A 17,859-nucleotide genomic window follows, 5' to 3' on the forward strand; every position below is an offset into this window, starting at 1 on the left:
TTTTAAATTAGAGGGCTATAAATCAAGAATACCTTCTTTTATAATATTGAGTGAAAATGTTAATGAATTTACAACTGATGCCCTTAAATGTTTCCATCTATCAAAGAATTTCACAGGGAAAAATTTACCGAAAATTAATTTGGTAAACACAAATATATTAAATAAAAATGACTCTTGTAGCTACCATAAAAGCTCCCACATTTCAGTCTGCGGAGAAAACCTTTATTCAAATGCTATTCGTTCCCCCATCACACCTCTCTATAAAAAAGCTTAAACACATTCCAAGTTTAAATTGTCACTGACAAAAAGACAAGAACAACTTCCATGCTTTTAAAACCTCAATCTTAAGGTATTTCATAAAAAGCCACTAAACGCAAGGGAAGTTATCTGAACAGCAAATCCTGTTCTGACAAAACAATCCCTACCTGCTGATATTGCTTCGCTTTCTCTAGATCGAGACCATCTTCAGTATTGGCATGAGTCAGTAACTTTTCAGCTTCCGTCAGCCACTGGTTGAATTCACTGAGGTTACTTTGGAAGTGTCTCCAATCTTTCACACTTTTATCAAAAAAACTTTTAGGGAATAAATTTTAAAAACTGGTAAGTGATTTTGGAAATGGGATCGCTTTTTATGAGAACCAATGATTTTATTAACCCTTAAAACTGTGTAATATTAGATTCATTTTGAAAAATCAAATAACTTAGTTACAAAAGTAAACAAGAACAAAGCTTAATCTATGTTAGCAAGCAAAACATCACAGGGAAATACCTCCCATGGACCCTAACACCATGTTCTCTCCCTCATTTTATTTCTTCATTTATTTTTGCAAAAAATTCTACCAGGAGCTAAAATGGTGGGGAAACTGGTTCATGAAACAAAGTGCAAGCATAGGTAATGGCTACCCTGTGGAAACATTTGCCAATATATATGAAAATGTTAATTGGCCCATCTGAAAGCAATAGTAGACATACAGTGATTTCTCTTTCTGAGCCCTTTCCTGGTGAAACCAACATTTATTCACCCTGAAGTTATCAACTGAGTCTTTTAAAACATTTTTCTTACAATCGAACAGTTTTGTTTGGTATCTGGCATGATTACAATTCTCAAATACCCAAATTCTACACTCTATACAAATGTCAATTGTTCCCATACCTAAAACGTTCTAATTATGATCATGAATCTGTTAAGGTTTGTAACATAGCAAGAATAGGAATGTTATTTAGGTCATTACACAGAGAAAGGCATATTTAGCTTTAATTGCCGTGTAATATAAAAGAGAAATGAATAAAAATGCTAGTCCTTTGCATATTCAAAGAGCCCTAGATATAGACACACAATGGCAAAAAGCTTTAATGGACTAGGATTATAAAGTTTTATTGAGGTAGTTAACTAGCACATTATTAACCTATCCTATGACAACATCCCATCACCAACGCCAAAAGATGTGGAAATGATCCTCCTCAATAAAAGGTTTCTAACATATGCAAAATGTCACCAGGTAGCCCAGAGGAGATAAGACTATAATAGCCACTATTAAATGACTACAATATACAGAATTAGTTAAGAACCAATTGGAATTGAGGGCATCTGTACCATCACAATCATCAAGGAAAACATGTCTAAATTACTGAACTCTGGACAACTGGACTACTGTGAAGAAGTAAGGCACAAGGGGAAGAAAACAATCCTATCTCTGGAATCCCAAGATGTGGGCTGTAATCAAGTAACTGACATTCCTATGTGTGTGACCTTAAACAAGTTACGTTAACTTCATAAGACTCATTTTCCTCAACAATCAAATGGGGGGGTTAAGGAGGGGCTGAGCCTGCAGGACACCTGGATCAGATGGTCTGGAAGATTCCCTCCTAGGTCTACATCTGTGAATCTGGAATCCAGTGTCCATAATTGTGCAAACAAGTTTGCAAATAAAAATATGAAGCTGGGAAACCTACAAATAATTAATAAAGCATTAACAGTCTACTAAAATTCAAATTAAATGGCAAGGAAAAATGGTTAATTGGTGGGATGCATGAAAAAAAGAATACCTAAGACCGTTTTCTGTGATCAATTTTAAAAAGTTTTCCTAGATGAAAGAAGAATTCAGGAATCTTAATTTTAGAAGGGTTTTCTGAAGCAATCTTGTCCAATGTATACCTGAATAATCTCAAATATGTCAAGGCAACCTCTGTCTGAACGATCCCGTTAATAAAATCAAATTTTAGTTTTGGATAGTTCAGTTCTGAGAAAGTATTTCCTTAATGTGTCTCCCTATAACTTCTGCCCACTGGTTCTACTTCTATGTAAAGATACAAAAGCAGAAAAAGAAAATGCATTTCATTTGTTAACTCTGAATTTTCGAATCCAAACATGTACTCCCTAAATTTCTCCTTACTATAGGCTAAACATCATGTGCTTCAACCAATTTCTCATAGGGCACTGCTTTCCTCTTTATTCAGTATCCTCTAGAAATGCTACACAGCTGGAGTGAACAGCCAGAAATGAACATAATATAAAGAATGTGGCCTGACCAAGGTAAAAGGAGCAAAGCTTCCCTTCATATGCAATGCTCTGCTTCCAAAAATGTGGTCAAAAATCACCTAAGATTTTTTTTTTTTGCCTGTCTAACCATAATGCTAACTAGAAAGAAGCTCAAAGTCCACTAAAATCCCTATTTTCTGGATTCACATGTACCAGTACTCCCTATCCTGTATACTGAGTTGCTTAATTCATCCTATTAAATTCAACTCCTTATAAAATTTGTAAAATCTGTGAACTGCAAAATCTTTCAATTACTTCGTAAACAAGAAGAAAGTACAAATGAGATTACAGACTGGAGACAAAGATGGCACATTGGAGGTCATTTAGTACAACCCTCAACACATAGGATGACAATGAGACTCAGAGAGTTGATGTCAGTTGTTCAATGATCTCAACGATCACACAGCTGGTAAGTGGCAAAGTCTCTAACGAAGGTGATGATATGATGATTCTATAAGTTTCTTCTATTTTTAAGTAAAAAATTATATTTTTATTGAAAAATTGTATTATTAGTTGGAGGGTGGGGAGAGTGGATTTGTCTGTTTAATTGTTTGGCATAAACTTCTGGTTTCCTTGGTGTAAAGTATTCTCAGTAAAGAAATTCTAACCACGAAGATGACTGTTTTGCAAGATTAGAAAGTGATCTGAAACATTGAGGTGTTCTGTAATTGAAATATTCCATAAGGCTATAACTTGTTTCACAATTGGTATTATGCAGACATGAAGCCCAAGCCTTGTTGCAACCACATTCAAGACAAGGCCTCTATTCCCCACGCAACAGTCTCAAAAGATGATTATACCAAGCAATATAAAATACGAACACTTCCCTCTAAAAAAGATTCTGAGAAAAACCCTTTTTCCCTCTCCCTGAGAGGAGCCAATCTCAAATTTCTGCAGTACTGTGAAACTACTGACCAGGAACTCAAGGTAGCACTTTTAGAGGAAGCAACTGACAATATCTTTGTGTTCTTGCTGTCATGGGAAAGGATTTGGGTTTTCTTCCTTTTCCATCGGAAAGAAAAGAAAATTGCAAACTGCAGTTCCTTCTAATTTAAGTCTCAACAAGCCATGGAGAGGTCAATTTGGGCAAAGACCTTTTGCCTAATGATTTCAGTAAATTAGTACACCTGAATTATGTGCCTACTATGTGCCAGATGCTACATTAAGTGTTTTGGATACAAAAAAGACAAAACACAGTCCTAGAAATCAAGAAATCCTACTGTAACACATGGGAGAAAACATGCAAACAACTCTGTACAAAAAAAAAGACAGGCAAGTTAGTTAAATTGAAGATAATCAAGAGAGTGGAGTCATTAGAATGAAGAGGAATCAGGAAAGGAACCCTGGGGAGGAGAGGGTTTTACCGGGGACCTAACAGAAAGCAGAAGTCAGGAGGCTGAAAGGAAAAAGGAGCAAATTTCAAGCATGGGGAAGAGCCTGTGAAAAGCTCCTAGTTGAACACCAATTTCTTGTTCAAGAGCATCAAAGAGGTCAATGTCACAGGATCACAGGTACATGGTGGAAGGGGAATATAAAACATAAGAAGACTGGAAAAGCGAGAGATTATGAAAGGTTTGAATGACTAACAGAGGTTTTTATATTTGACCTCAGAAGTAATAAAGAGCCATTGAATTTGATGAGAAGGGAGGTGGTGACCTGATCAGACCTGTCATTAAGGAAGACTGATTCTATCAAATGAGTGCATGATAGACTGGAGGAGAGGAATATTTGTGGCTGGGAGAACAACTGGAAGGGTATTGCAATGAGGTAAGGGTTTGCAACAGAGCAAGGGAAATGTTAGGAGAGAAGGGGGCATTTACCATAGATATCACATAGGTCAAATCAATAGGCCTTGGCAAGAGACAAATTATGACGGGAGGAGGGAAGGAGAAAGTGAGGGGTTAAGGAGAGATCCTACACTTCAAGCATCAGGGAATGAGTAGATGGTGGTGAGAAAGGTGGGGGAGAAGATAAGGAGTTGAGTTTTACACATGTTGATTATAAGATCTCTATGAAACATTTAGTTCCAGATATTCAATAAGCAGCTGAAGATGAGAGTGGAGAAAAATACGTATAGATATGATCACTGAATATACAGGAGCTGATGAGATCATCAAGTGAAGCAATGCAGAAAGATAATAGAAGGAGGTCCAGGGCAGAGACCTGTGGGACACCTACCACAGCTAAGGGTATCAGCTAAATGAAGATCTCACAAATGAGACTGAATGAGAGTGATAAAAAAGGGAGGAAAACTAGAAAACAACAGCATACAGAGAAGTGGGTATCAAGGACAAGACAGTGAGAGGATCAAAGCCCCAGTGAGGGGGTCAAAAAGGATACAGACTGAGGAAAGGTAATCCAATTTGGCGATAAGAAATAGGAACTCTGGAGGGAGCTAAATGACAAGGTCAGGATTCAGACTGCAAAGAGTTAAGAAGAGAGAGAGAAGAAAGTGGGGGCAGCTAACATGGACAATATATCAAGAAGGATCGACATAAAAGGGAAGAAAGAAATGGGACAACAGCTAAAAGGGATAGATGGATAAAGTAAGGATCTTCAGAGGATGAGGGAAATACATGAATGTTGGTAAGCAGCCAGTACAAGCAAAGGGAGGGCCTTGAAGGAAAAGCAGAGAGTAAAGATGAGAAGGGAGGCAGTGTTGGAGAAGATGGGACACAATGGAATTACTTACGCATTCAGGACAATTTGCTTTGAGAAAGGAACAATCACCTCTTCTTGTTCAATAGAAGGAAGGTAGAAACAGTAGTAGAAGGCTTTGGGGATAAATAAGTTGAAAAGGAAAGCAGAAGAGGAAGCTTTAAGGTAAGAGATATATAGTACACATTTGTAAGTTATCAGTAAGAGCACAGAGGGGCCAAGCAGCTTGAGTCTACACTTCAAGCTTCAAACTGTGGGAAGGTAACTTAAGGGGGAGACAGAATGGAGCTCAAATTTAACATGTAAAGGAGTCATCCTGTTCAACTATAGGGCAAAGTATTTTAACCTTTTTTGTATGCTAAAAAGTAAACTATGATATTACCATATTAAAGTTTTTTTTCCCTCAATAATTAGATTTGCCCAGAAAGACGCACAAAGCTCATGTTAAAAATTAAAATTATGTTAAAATGTAATGTTAACATTATGAAAATCAGAATGTCTCTTTTATGGTATTCTTCTTTTCCCCCCTATTTATCTATATAAGATGTATCTTTACTGAGAATAGGAATTAACAAATACACATAGATGATGTCCTTTCATGGAGAATTTTAAAGGCAAGCCAGGAATCTATTTTTCAATGTATCAAAAAGAAGTGAAGATTTCAAAGGAGTGGAAACAATTACCAATAGTACTATTGACAAGAGAGGAAATGACCCAGAAAAATGAGAACAAGTACCAATTCACAGACTGATTTTATCTTCTATAAAAAATTTTTGGACATATCAAGGAAATACTTCATAAAAAGAGGGACAGGCAAGGATCACGTAGATCAGAGGTGCTGCAGACAACCAACAATACCGCAGAATGCAAACCAAACCAGATTAAAACATAACTTGGAACTATTTTTTCAAATTAATAAAAATAAAACAAGAAACATTACTATAACTTGGAAGGTCAAAATGTGGTCCATAAGTACCCTTATGTCCACTTTAGTGGTCCCCATTTCTACTTGGGTTTGCCATCAATAATGTAGGCAATTTCTATGACAGCTGAAATCTTCTGTAAGAACTGACTGAAAAATAGAGAAAATACAAGATCCTGACATGGTTTTTTAAAAAAAATTCTAAAACAGCAATTGCCTTGACCATGGAAGAATCTTGACTCCCATGGAAATGTAAAGATGATTCAAAAATCCATGGACAGATTCAACTATAAAGATAATTTGGTTGAAGAATACTTTGAGTATCATATATCAAAAACAAGACATAAAACAGAGACATGCATCAGTGTGAAGCTATTTTCCAACTGTCATGGAAGGGGTACAATGCAAAATCTGAAAAGTTTAAAAAAAACAAAACAAAACCGTTAGGTTCGACCAATACTCTTGCATATTGATGACATGATACAGATAGCACATGGTCCCTGGGATACTACAGAAACCTCCCAAATGGGATCCATTAGCAATCAGAAGAAATTAACATTATCAGTTGACAAAGGGTGAAAAGTACAAGAGGAAGAAAAAGGAAGCCAATTTCCTGGATTTTAACATGCAACTGTATGGGCAAACATCTTGCATAAATTCTTCAGACGGAAATTGTTATTTTGCATGACTTTATGCAATTGTGAGAATTTTTATTTTTTTCTCTTGTTTTTCAATTTGCTGGAGAAAAAATGAATGCTTGTTAATTGAAAAAAAAAAGGTAATGAGCTTCAAAAACTCAAGAGGCCTGAGACTTTTCAAGCCTTCTCAAAGTCCTTATCAGTGGTATCTGACATTCTAAAGAGATTTACTATAGACTGAACTTAGGTATAAACAGATGGTTTTGAACTAGCACACAGCTCATACAAAATAATGTGACTATGTTCACAGGAAATTCTAACAAGATCCCTAAATAAGATTTTTGGGGAAATAAGATGCTATTGTTGTTCTTGCTCAGTCCTTTCAATCATGTCTGACTCTTTGTGTCACCAGTTGAGTTTTCTTGAAAAAGGTACTAGAGTGGTTTGCCTTTTTCTTCTCCAGCATACTTTATAGATGGGGAAAATGAGGCAAACGGGGTTAAGTCACTTGCTCAGGGTCACAAACTCCTAAGTGTCTGAGACTATGTCTGAACTCAGGTCTTCTATCCAATATGACTCAAAATCTTTAGGAATAATCCTCCCAGTTCAGACTGTACTTCACCTTCTCATAGGCTGTAATCTCACCCAATTTTTTTCATAGATAGGAAAACAGAAACCCAGAGATATAAATGATTTACCCATGGTTACACAGGGAAGTGTTAAGAAGCAGGGTTAAAATCTAGGTCTTCTTACTCTAGAATCTTCCTCTCCTCCTACATAGATATGGATTATTAGTTTTGAAATAGGAAGTGCTTAAGTAATAATTTGTACAATTAAGGCTGACTATAATAATATTATACAATCATCCCATTAGATGATCTAAATCACTAAAAGGGGAAAGATTATAAAAGTCGATACGAGAAACAGGTGATCCCCAAATCTATGTAGCTAATCCTAGCCTCTCTCCAAAGCTACCATCAATCAACAAGCATTCATTAAGTGCCTCCTAGGTGCTAGGCATGACGTTAAATTCTGGGGACACAAAAAGAGGCAAAATATAGTCCCTGCCCTCAAGGAGTTTATAAACTAAAGGTGGAAGACAACATGCAAACAACTATATGCCAAGCAAGATATATACAGGATAAGTAGAAAATAATTAACAGAGAGAAGGCATTGGAATTACAAGGGCTTTTTTAGGGAAGACTTCCTAGAGAAGTGGGAACTCAGGGAGGTCAGTAATCACAGCGGAAGAAGAAGAGAGTTTGAGGGATGGGAGACAGCCACAGAATGCTAGAGCTGAGAACTGGATTGTCTTGTTTGTGCAACAGCCAGACGGCCAGTGGCACAGTATCAAAGAGTATGTGTCAGGGAGTAAGGTAACCTAAGACTGGAAAGGTAGACATGTGGGTTAGGACAGGAAAGACTTTGAATGCCAAACAAAGCATTTTGTATAGGAAGTCGTCAGAATTCATTGAGCAGGGAGATGGATGTAATCAGATCTGAGCTTTAGGAAAATCACTTTAAGTGGCTTAATGGAGGATGGAAAGGACTTGGGGGAGACCTGCACCAAGCCAAAACCTACCAGCAGGCTATTGCAATAATCTAGCATACACCTTTCTTGTAGTTCCTGGAATATGATACTCCATCTCTCACATCCATATCTTTGCAGTGGCTCCCCTTCATGACTGAAATGCTCTGCCACTGTTCCTTCACACCTGAGTTTCCCTGGCTTCCTTCAAGAATTAAATCAAATCCTACATTCTACAGGAAGCCTTTCACAATCCCCTTAGCAGCTAATATCTTACCCTCTTAGAACTGTCACTGCTGCTGAGTCATTTCCGTCATGTCCAACTCTCCATGACCACCCCCGTTAGGGTTTTTCTTGCCAAAGATATTGGAGTAGTTCCTCATTTCCTTCTCCAGTTCATTTTACAGACAAGGAAACTGAGGAAAATTGGGGTATGCGACTTACCCAGTGTCCCACATCTAGTAAGGGTCTGAGATTGGATTTGAAATCAGGTCCTCCTAATTCCAGGCCCACCACTCTATCCACTGTGCCATCTAGCTGCCTACTCTCTTAGATTACCTTCCATTCATTCTGTATTTATCTTATATTCCTTTCCATGCTGCTAACCCCATTAGACTAGGAGCTACTTAAGGGCAAGGACAGCTTTTTTGCCATTTTTTGCTTGTCCAGCCCTTAGCACAGTGGCTGGAACACAGTAAGCACATTAAAAATGCTTCAATGAATGACTGACCAAAAACTAATTATTACTCAGAAAAAAAGACTTTTGTAATCTCATGATGTCTTATGTATAGAAGTGTTGTTTCCAAAGTTGTATTTCTTTCTCCTGTCATGTGTTGATTAGCAAGTATCTGAAATTGTTTGACATATAAATTATTTTGCCTCTTGCTTTCCTTTTCCTGCCATCTGCTGCACATCACTGTACTCTCTCACAATGTAATCATTCCCATTAGAATATGTGATAGTAAAGAAAAATCAAAGCAGATATCTTTAACACCAGCTTCAGTTTGGTACAGAGAAAGTTAAAAGCATTGGCTTCAAAAAAGTTTTCCAATTACAAAAGAAGTTTGCTGTTCATGGTATGTCATCCTTTTTTTTTTTTTGGGCCAAAGATCAGATTAAAAAAAACACATTAAGAAATATAGCGTTAGGCTGTGATTTTTTTACATTTTTACTCCATTCACAGATAGGGGGTGTGTGTGTGTGTGTGTGTGTGTGTGTGTGTGTGTGTGTGTAACATCTAATATTCACATAGCTCTTCAAGGTTTGCAAAATGACTTACCAATAGTAATGTATCTCCACAACAAGCCTAGAAGGTTGAGACCATTATTATCCTCACTTTGCAAGTGAAGAAACTGAGGTAGACAAAGGTTAAGAGTCTTGCCTAGCATTACATACCTACCAAATGTTTGAGAGTAGATTTGAACTCAGGTCTTCCTGACTCAAGGTCCACCATGCTATCCACAGTACCATCTATAAAAACCTCTAGGCATATTATTACTATGAAGTTACTATGAAATGTGATGAGCACCAAGCTGTAATACAGACATCAATGATAGGCAGCCATAGTATAGTGGATATAGATGAATTTAAAGTCAGAAAGACCCAGGTCCAATATTCTCTCCTACGTATCAGCAATGTATCCACAGAAAAGTCACTTCAACTGATAGTACCCCAGAAACTTCTCTAAGATTATAAATTATAAAACAGATGCAAAACTCTACTGGAACAGAGAATCTCCATACAAAGGAGTTTCTTACACAGTCAATCCCATTTCCTTCAAAAACATACACAGAAATTTTTAAAACTTAGAAAATGAAATTTAGAAAAAACTATCACTCATCCATTAATTTGATATGAAATATTAATTTGTATTATCCTTAATTTGTTACTATATTGGTTTTATGATGATCTTTCCAAAACTATTGGTCATAAAAATTGAATACATACACAAACACAATGATAATAGCAGTTGTAGATACTCAGATTTTCTATAAGGCAGATTTAGGAATAAGGCAAGAAATTTAATCATTTGACTAATGTGGGAGGGGGTATGTGTTTTTACTCCTTTTCAAGACTGCTGAGACTCATATTTTTTTTTTAAAATCCTTTATAGTAAATATAAGCTAAAACAGACTTAACTTTTATGATCATAGTAGGTTGTTTTCAGACTGTTCCACTTTTCATTCAAGTGGTTCAGTCTTTTCTCAATCAGAATGGCTCCTAGATGGGAAACATCCAGTATAATTCTGGGCTCCTTCCTACGAAGAGCTGTAATCTGCTCCTCGACTTTGTCCAGGAGAGAATTGATTTGCTATAAAAAAAAAAATGTCAACAGAGACTTGGGTTTGGATACTACCTCTAACAATGATTATGTTAGCTGTATGTCCTTGGGCGAGTCATTTCACCTCTCAAACCTCAGTCTCCTCAACGATGAGACTGGAATCATAGCTGCAGTAGCTACTTCACAGGACTGCTGGAATATCAAAATGCTGTGCATAAAGTGCACAGCAGGTTTGAAAGTACGGTAGCAGCGCTGGCTATTATAGAATATTACAATAGCTCTCCCTTTACACGTAGACATCATATAGACTTTTTATCATGGAGACTTATTAAACTTTAAGTTACAAGGCTGGTATTAATTTGCACTGTGGAGTCAGTTTCCTCACTCAGAGTTATAAAGTCATAATTCTTCCCTTCCCTCCTCCCACTCCCATAAAAATAGTACAGATACTAAAAGAAATAGTAGCAGCTGTGGTCATTAACCTTAGGGCCCCCATTGAAAGTCATTCTGAAAGAAGGTCATATTACATACAAAGCATAAAAAGAATGGACAAAAAGGGGGAGGGGGGCATGAGAAAGGAACCAAATGAGTTACTCAGGCATATAGAATTATGCTTTTATATATTCAGCCATATGAAATCATCAATGTTGGTCTTTAAAGCATAGATGACATTACCATTCATGGGAGTAGGAGAGAAGCGTAGCACATACCAATTTAAAACTGAATAAAATAAAAAACATAACAAAATCACAAGGAAAGGAAATAGAGTAAATGGTCAATTATTGGGAAATAATCAAAGGAATTGAGATATATGTTCATATACGCTAGATATATGCTATATGTACACACATATAAAATTGACTGAGGCAAAAGTTAATATGCTATCTTGCTTCATCAGTGGCATGGTTCATATATGCAATCTCTACTCAGCATCTTAATACAATGAATTTAGAAAATTAGATTAAGGAATTTTTGTAATAGAAAGAAGACTTATAATTGGTGTAAATAGTAATGTAATCATCTCTAGTATGCCACATTTCAGGAAAGACTAGATTGGAAAATGGGAGGCATGGATTCCAGATGTGGCTCTGCCTCTGCCTAGTTAAATACACTCTCAAGTTTCCTTCCAAGCCTGTAACTCCATGACTAAAACACCCTGTGATGATCTTGCTTTGAAATTATAGTTCTCCATATGATGTGCTACTGAATGCTAACGCTATAAAATCTAATACGTTTCACTCTAGTTTCTACTTTTATCATAAATACATTCCCCAGTTATTTCTTCACCATGCAGTTTGTACTATGACCACTATTATCGGTAATCCCTCCAAAAGAAACTTGGATTACATCCCCTGAAAAGCCACCTCTGATGGGCAAAGGTTTGGCTTGAATCTCCCCAGTGCAAGGACGCCATACCATTTTGAAAACATCTCAGTTTCGAGACATGTCCCTCACCCAACATACATATAATTTTTTCTCTTACCCTTTCTATGTTGTCTTCTCTTATTAATTATTCTTTAAGCTGCTTGAGGGCATGAACTGCCCCATTTATTTTTATGTCTCCCCAGCCCTTAATGCAGTGTCCAATACATAACAAGTGTTTAATAAATAAATACCTTGCTGTCATTATAGCTCTGAATACTCCAGAGTAGCTATCTGACCTTCATCTCTCATAGCTTCCGTTTCCTCAACTATAAAATGGGGATAGGATACCTCACAATGCTATTGCAGTGACCCAATTAGATGATACATGTAAAATGTTTTACAGATCTTAAGGTGTCCTAAATGCATTTATCAGAGAAATAGTTTTGATGGACTCTAGCCTCTGCTCCCAGCATCAATATCCCAACTTCTTCATATGCCTCACTACCTCACTAGAACAGCAGGTGTGTCCCTTACCTCAACTACATACCACATCCACCTAATATTAAATAGGACCACAATAGGCAGCCATCAAGAAAGTAGCACCAAGAGGATGCTGAGCAGAATCTTTTAGCACTAAATCATAACCTAAGTGGATACATGCACAGTAACAGCAAAGAACTGGCCTCAGGTGAACTTAGGATGTAGAGAGGGTTATTATAATATCATTAGTGTACATTAATATCCCCTTTACCCCTTTTCTGTATGCATTCTGGATAAACATATTTCCACCAAGGCTAGGAACCCTACCGATATCAATTCAGCCCTCTGATAATTTACTCTTCGTATATTCTGTAAAGATGAGTTGCACCTTTTGCTCCATAAAAATCTCTATCTTGCTTTGTTAACCTGCTGGTTCCTCTATGGAGCCTAGCCTGTTTGTTGAGAGCATAATCCTCAATAAGCCTTTGCTTGGGCTGGAGATGGTCTGAGTCTGTGAAGTCTTTCAAAACAAACTTACAACATGCCTTGTAACACCACAATGTTTTTGACACCCAGCATGGAGAGGAGAGTCTGATTCTGATACTTTTCAATCAAAGGTAAGTCTTTTCCTTTCCTCTCTCTTGGCTGGGGTCCCTCAAATACCTAGGAAGTCTTGACAAGACACTTGGGGCCCCAGTGTGCATGGGCAATTTCCCTGTAGACACAGGAAGCTCTTTGAGGAACTTTACAGTCAGCTCTGAGCTGGCTTTTATCCCTCTCTGAGCGACACCACATGATCAAGTGAATGGTGGCTACAAAAAGGATTTCTTTGCATTCAGTGCCTTCCCCCTACCCAACCCAAACCCATAGGACTCCCCACTAGGCAAGTATCCTGCAAAGTTGGAACAAATTTGGCTTACAGGACATGAAAACAATTCACATGAGTGTAAAGAAGGTAACACAATGCCTGGGAGAGGGAGACACTATAAGTACTAACTAGGATTATTAGCTTCTTCATTGGATGGCACCGCTATACAATGCCAATGGTGATGAGATGCCCAATTTTCCGTGTTAGGTATTTTGGAATTGTATTCAGTAAGCCTGAAGTCACCTAATCAGTAATGGGTTTGTTTCAAGTTTCAAATACATAATATTGTTTCAAATTGGTAAACTATTGTATTAGTTCCAGAAAGTATTGGATTTTCCTCAGTCTAGAGGAAGAATTACCATAGGGTGAACAGGCAGACCCTTCTCTGTGGTTCTTGTCAATTCCTCTTATTCTGTAAATTTTCCTGTGTGGACAAGTTCATCAGCCCAGGAAAAGAGCTTGTTTGGGTTACAGAGTTCCTAAACAATGAGCTTGGCTTGCTGAGAATGTGCAAATTTATGTATTATATACAAATATATTTATCTGTATATTACATGCATGTATACTATTATATAGAAATGATTTCTAATGATTGGTCTTTACACCAGGATAAATGTAAATTCAAGAAGGAAAGAAAAACAGGTGAAAGATGTTCAGGGAAACTTCTTATGCATGAAAGTTATGGTAACATTTTTATTGCTCCATTAAGAGTAAAAATAATTCCATCTAGCCCTAAGCTGAGTTTGATGAAACTTGCCATTTAAGATAAAAGCTCTTGGGCCTATAACTGATTTTTTTTTTTTTAGTTTGAATTTAGGTATAGTTGTATGCATTAAATCAGTACTCCACCATCTGAGAAAAATGCCACAGGCTACTCAGAGGCGATGTGATATACTCAACTGCAAACGACAACAGGGGGAGGTTTGCTTCTGGGACGACCTTGGCACAGCCTAGCCTGGGATCCTCCTGGCTCAGTTTCCCCACTGTGTTCCTTTGAAAAGGAATGTTTCCCAACGTGATGATTTCTGAGTCTGGCTATACAGTGGAATTGTTACTGCACGGTTGATAAACTGTGACTCCTACCAAAAGTCAAACAGAGCTAAGGATATTTTATCTTGTGATATGTGCTATGATCAGGTCCCTACTTCTTCCTTTTATAGCAAATTTCTATAAACTAAGCGAGTAGTCAGTAAAGTATATGAGCAAATGTAAGTATGTGAGATCTTGCTATTTTGATCTAAATTTACAGTCATTCCGTGGCCTAAGCAAGAATTGTGAGCTTAAAGTCAGGAACCTCTTTTGTTTCAGTTTCAGGAATGAGATTTCAGTACAGTTCAAAGACAACATAAGGTTGTAAAATGTTTCAAAATGATGTGAGAATAACTGGGTACTGGTCCAGTTGATTGAGGAACCTAGCTGTCATTCTATTAATTACTAAAACTAAATCAGAAACATCTTTAGTTTGGTTTGGAAAAGAGAATTTCAGTGTCACCCATTTTCTTAAAGTGAGGTAACCTATGGAATATTTTGCAATATTTTGTTTTACATTAATGGAAAACTCAACTTTATGATGAACATGTTTCCTTATGAAAAAGTTACTGATATGTACTATTTTGTAATCCTCCAAAGTTTTTTTTTTTTAATTATAATTGAAGTAAAAGTTAGCCTCTTATGAGTATATTCATTTCTTTTCTTTTCTTTTTTTTTTTAGGGAGTCAAATCACTCTTTAATGTAGTTGGAAAAACTTCACAGCATGAAGAATTAACTTGGAACTCTTATAGTAAGTCCAAGGTGAGTCAGAGTTAAAGAAAAATGTAACATGTAACACTAGAAAACAGAATACCATCTTTATCAGCTGTGAAGGGTAGATGCAAAATGCAGCCTTAAAAGTTGCCAAACATGGTCTATCACTTTCTTATATCTTAAAAGATTCTACAACATATCACAGAAATAACTGTTCATTAATCCACTGAATATCAACATTAATGAAGTAAAAAAAAAAAATGGAGACATATGCTTGGTAGGAAACAACTTTAGTTACAGACATGAATGGCTGTCACTTTTATTTGCTGTGACAGTTATCTACCACTATATAACATGCTCCTCTACATAAGAGATTTAGAACAGTTGAGAAACTAAAATGTACACAAAACAAGCTTTACAGCATCTGTCCTCTAATCTTTTTATAGTTGAATTGGTTCTTACCACAAAGTAACAGTTAAGTTCTGATTTTGAGAAGGAAAACCTTGAAATAAATGTGGGAATTAGAGGATGAACTATTTGGTCTATTAATCCCAAAACTCTTCTACAACCAGTCTTCTCTCACCTATCGCCTTCTACTTATTAGTGTGTAAGTTTCTAGCAAAATAAACAGTGTTACAGAGAGAGAAATGGGATGAAGTCAAAATAGGAAACAGAAAAACGGTGAAATGAAAATAGTCAAATTTCCACATTAACAATGTATATTGTCCTCAACCCAAAGGATGGAATGTGAGCCATTTACCAATGTGAGGACAACAGTGAATTTGCAGGCAGGGACCTCTTATTTCTCCAGGAGTGATTCTAGCTGTTCCTGCAAGGAACTGAGCTGTTGTTTCTCTCTTTCTTCCTGCTGTTTGAGCTCAACCAGCACAGCCTGTAGATGGGTCTTGAGTGCCAGATTTTCTACTTTGATGATAAGATCTTCCTGTCTTTTTGCTCTTCCTTGAGTTTCTTGGAGTTTACCTTTCATCATATCAGTCTGCTTCTGAATTCCCATGACCATCTGATTTGTTTCCTCATTTTCTTGGCGCTGTTCATCAGATTCATCAAGCTTGTCTTGTAGTTGCCTCTCTAGGTCTTCCTCAGTGTCAATGATGTTTATATCTTCATCATCATGAGGATCTCTTTCATCTTCCTCTTCACTACTGCTGCTAATATCATTAAATATCTCCCGAAGCTCATCATGTTCTGAGGAGCCATGGCCCTGCTTATGACTCATTCCTGGAGATGAAATTTCTAGGCCTGCTAGGGAAACTGGGTTGTCCACTTCCTTTGTTTCATCTTCTGCAATCACCTCCCATCGGGTACTGACAGCTTCTGCATCTGTACTGAGAAGCCTCTTTACTTCTTTTTCCACATCTGGTGATTCAATGTACTTCTTCTTGGCTGTCTTACGGAACCTCCTCTTTCTGACATTCTTCAGAGGCAGAGTGATACCATGGTTCCAGATGAATTTCCTCTCCCGGTCCTTATCTTTTTTCTTGCTTGCTTTTGGATCAGTGGTGGCAACTGGTTCTTCTGGAGGCGGGTAAAGATCCCCATCCACACTGCACACAAGCATCTGGCAGATATCTGCTGTCTTATAAAAGGTTTTTTTATCTATAGTTTTCAAGGATTCAGTAATGCAGGGCAGGTCAACTACCTTAGCAGCTAATGGGGCATCGTCCACATGGACAATTCCATGATGTCCATCTGCATGTAGTTCAATGGTCAATTTATCTTTCAGGTTGACACTTCCAGACTGTATTGCCCTTCTCACAGTGGAAGCATAATCTGGAGGCAGACGTAATATGAATTGGCTTTCCAACTCATGGGGAGCATCTTCTTTGTTCTTGCTCATTTTCTGTTTTGTAACAGTCATTTCCTTTCGTCTTACTCCACAATAAATGACTATCACTCAAAATCCTATGCTCTGGGTTTAGGTCCCAAAACACTCCTCTGGCATTTTCTTGGGAGACAATGGAGGCTGTTTTGTGGTAGACCCAGGCAAGTCACAACCTGGCTAGGCCTCCCTTAAGTGTCTTCACCTCAAACGAGCAGGAATCACGAAGAACGCAAACACCGCGCTCCCTCCCCTGCACCTGAAGCATATCCATTTCTACAATTCCTTAACTCAGGGGTGGAAAGCTTCTACCTGCAAGTGTTGTAACTTGCATTTTTATGTAAAGGGTTGGATAATCAGTAGCATCTGATCCTCTTAAAGAAAACTGGAATCAAAGTGCACATTTTTGAGAAACTAATAAAATCAGATAATCCTGTATATCAAATGCAAATGATTCTAATGGGGGTCTTGGTTTCTCCTTATAATTGGGCCCTACATACTGAAGAGCCAGATTTGTGTTTTCCAGACAACAGGCCATTGCTCACCTACACTTAGGTGAACAGTAGATTCCAGCCCATACCCACCCATGATCCCCAAAATGTGGCCTATGCTCGGTTCTGGGAGAGCTCTGGGAGAGCTTTGAGGCAGGGACAGCTTCTATTCCTCTTTGCATCCAGAAGAAGCTACAGAAAACTGAGACTTTCATCCCTTTTCCCAAATGAATTTGGGATCCAGCTCTTTGAGGAGAGAATGATGGAATGTAGCCACTGTACCCACCCCCAATCTCCCAGCTTCCCCATGTGCTTAATTCTCTCACTAGCGCAGCAAGTGTGTCCATTACCTCAGCCACTTAACACATCCATCTAGTCTCAGACAGGATCCCAATAGTCAGTCATTAAGAAAGCACCACCAAGAAGGTGCTGATCAGTGGAGGGCTGCGCAGGAATAGCAAAGAGCTGTTCTTAGATGAACTTACGATGTAGAGAGGCTTGTTAT

At 37.6% G+C, this 17,859-nt stretch overlaps 2 protein-coding genes across 2 annotated transcripts in view; both read right to left on the reverse strand.

Annotated features, from left to right (window-relative positions):
• Nucleotides 1-17,859, reverse strand: part of LOC140526921 (utrophin-like) — a 90,112-nt gene that overhangs the window by 49,984 nt on the left and 22,269 nt on the right. Inside the window, exons 7-8 of the mRNA XM_072643556.1 lie at nucleotides 10,425-10,596; nucleotides 426-573 (exon numbers count right to left, since the gene is read on the reverse strand). The gene's annotated coding sequence lies outside the window, so the exon portion shown is untranslated. The remainder of the gene's footprint in view (nucleotides 1-425; nucleotides 574-10,424; nucleotides 10,597-17,859) is intronic.
• Nucleotides 14,964-17,113, reverse strand: LOC140526922 (transcription initiation factor TFIID subunit 7-like). The gene has a single exon (XM_072643557.1). It carries the CDS (start codon nucleotides 16,900-16,902, stop codon nucleotides 15,823-15,825), a length of 1,080 nt encoding a protein of 359 aa, XP_072499658.1. The 5' UTR covers nucleotides 16,903-17,113; the 3' UTR covers nucleotides 14,964-15,822.

Source organism: Notamacropus eugenii, chromosome 2 (genome assembly GCF_028372415.1).
Source record: "Notamacropus eugenii isolate mMacEug1 chromosome 2, mMacEug1.pri_v2, whole genome shotgun sequence".
NCBI classification, from domain to species: Eukaryota; Metazoa; Chordata; class Mammalia; order Diprotodontia; family Macropodidae; genus Notamacropus; species Notamacropus eugenii.

Excerpts from the sequence above, each read along its gene's own strand:
- LOC140526922 (XM_072643557.1), bottom strand. The coding sequence starts at position 16,902 with ATGACTGTTACAAAACAGAAAATGAGCAAGAACAAAGAAGATGCTCCC.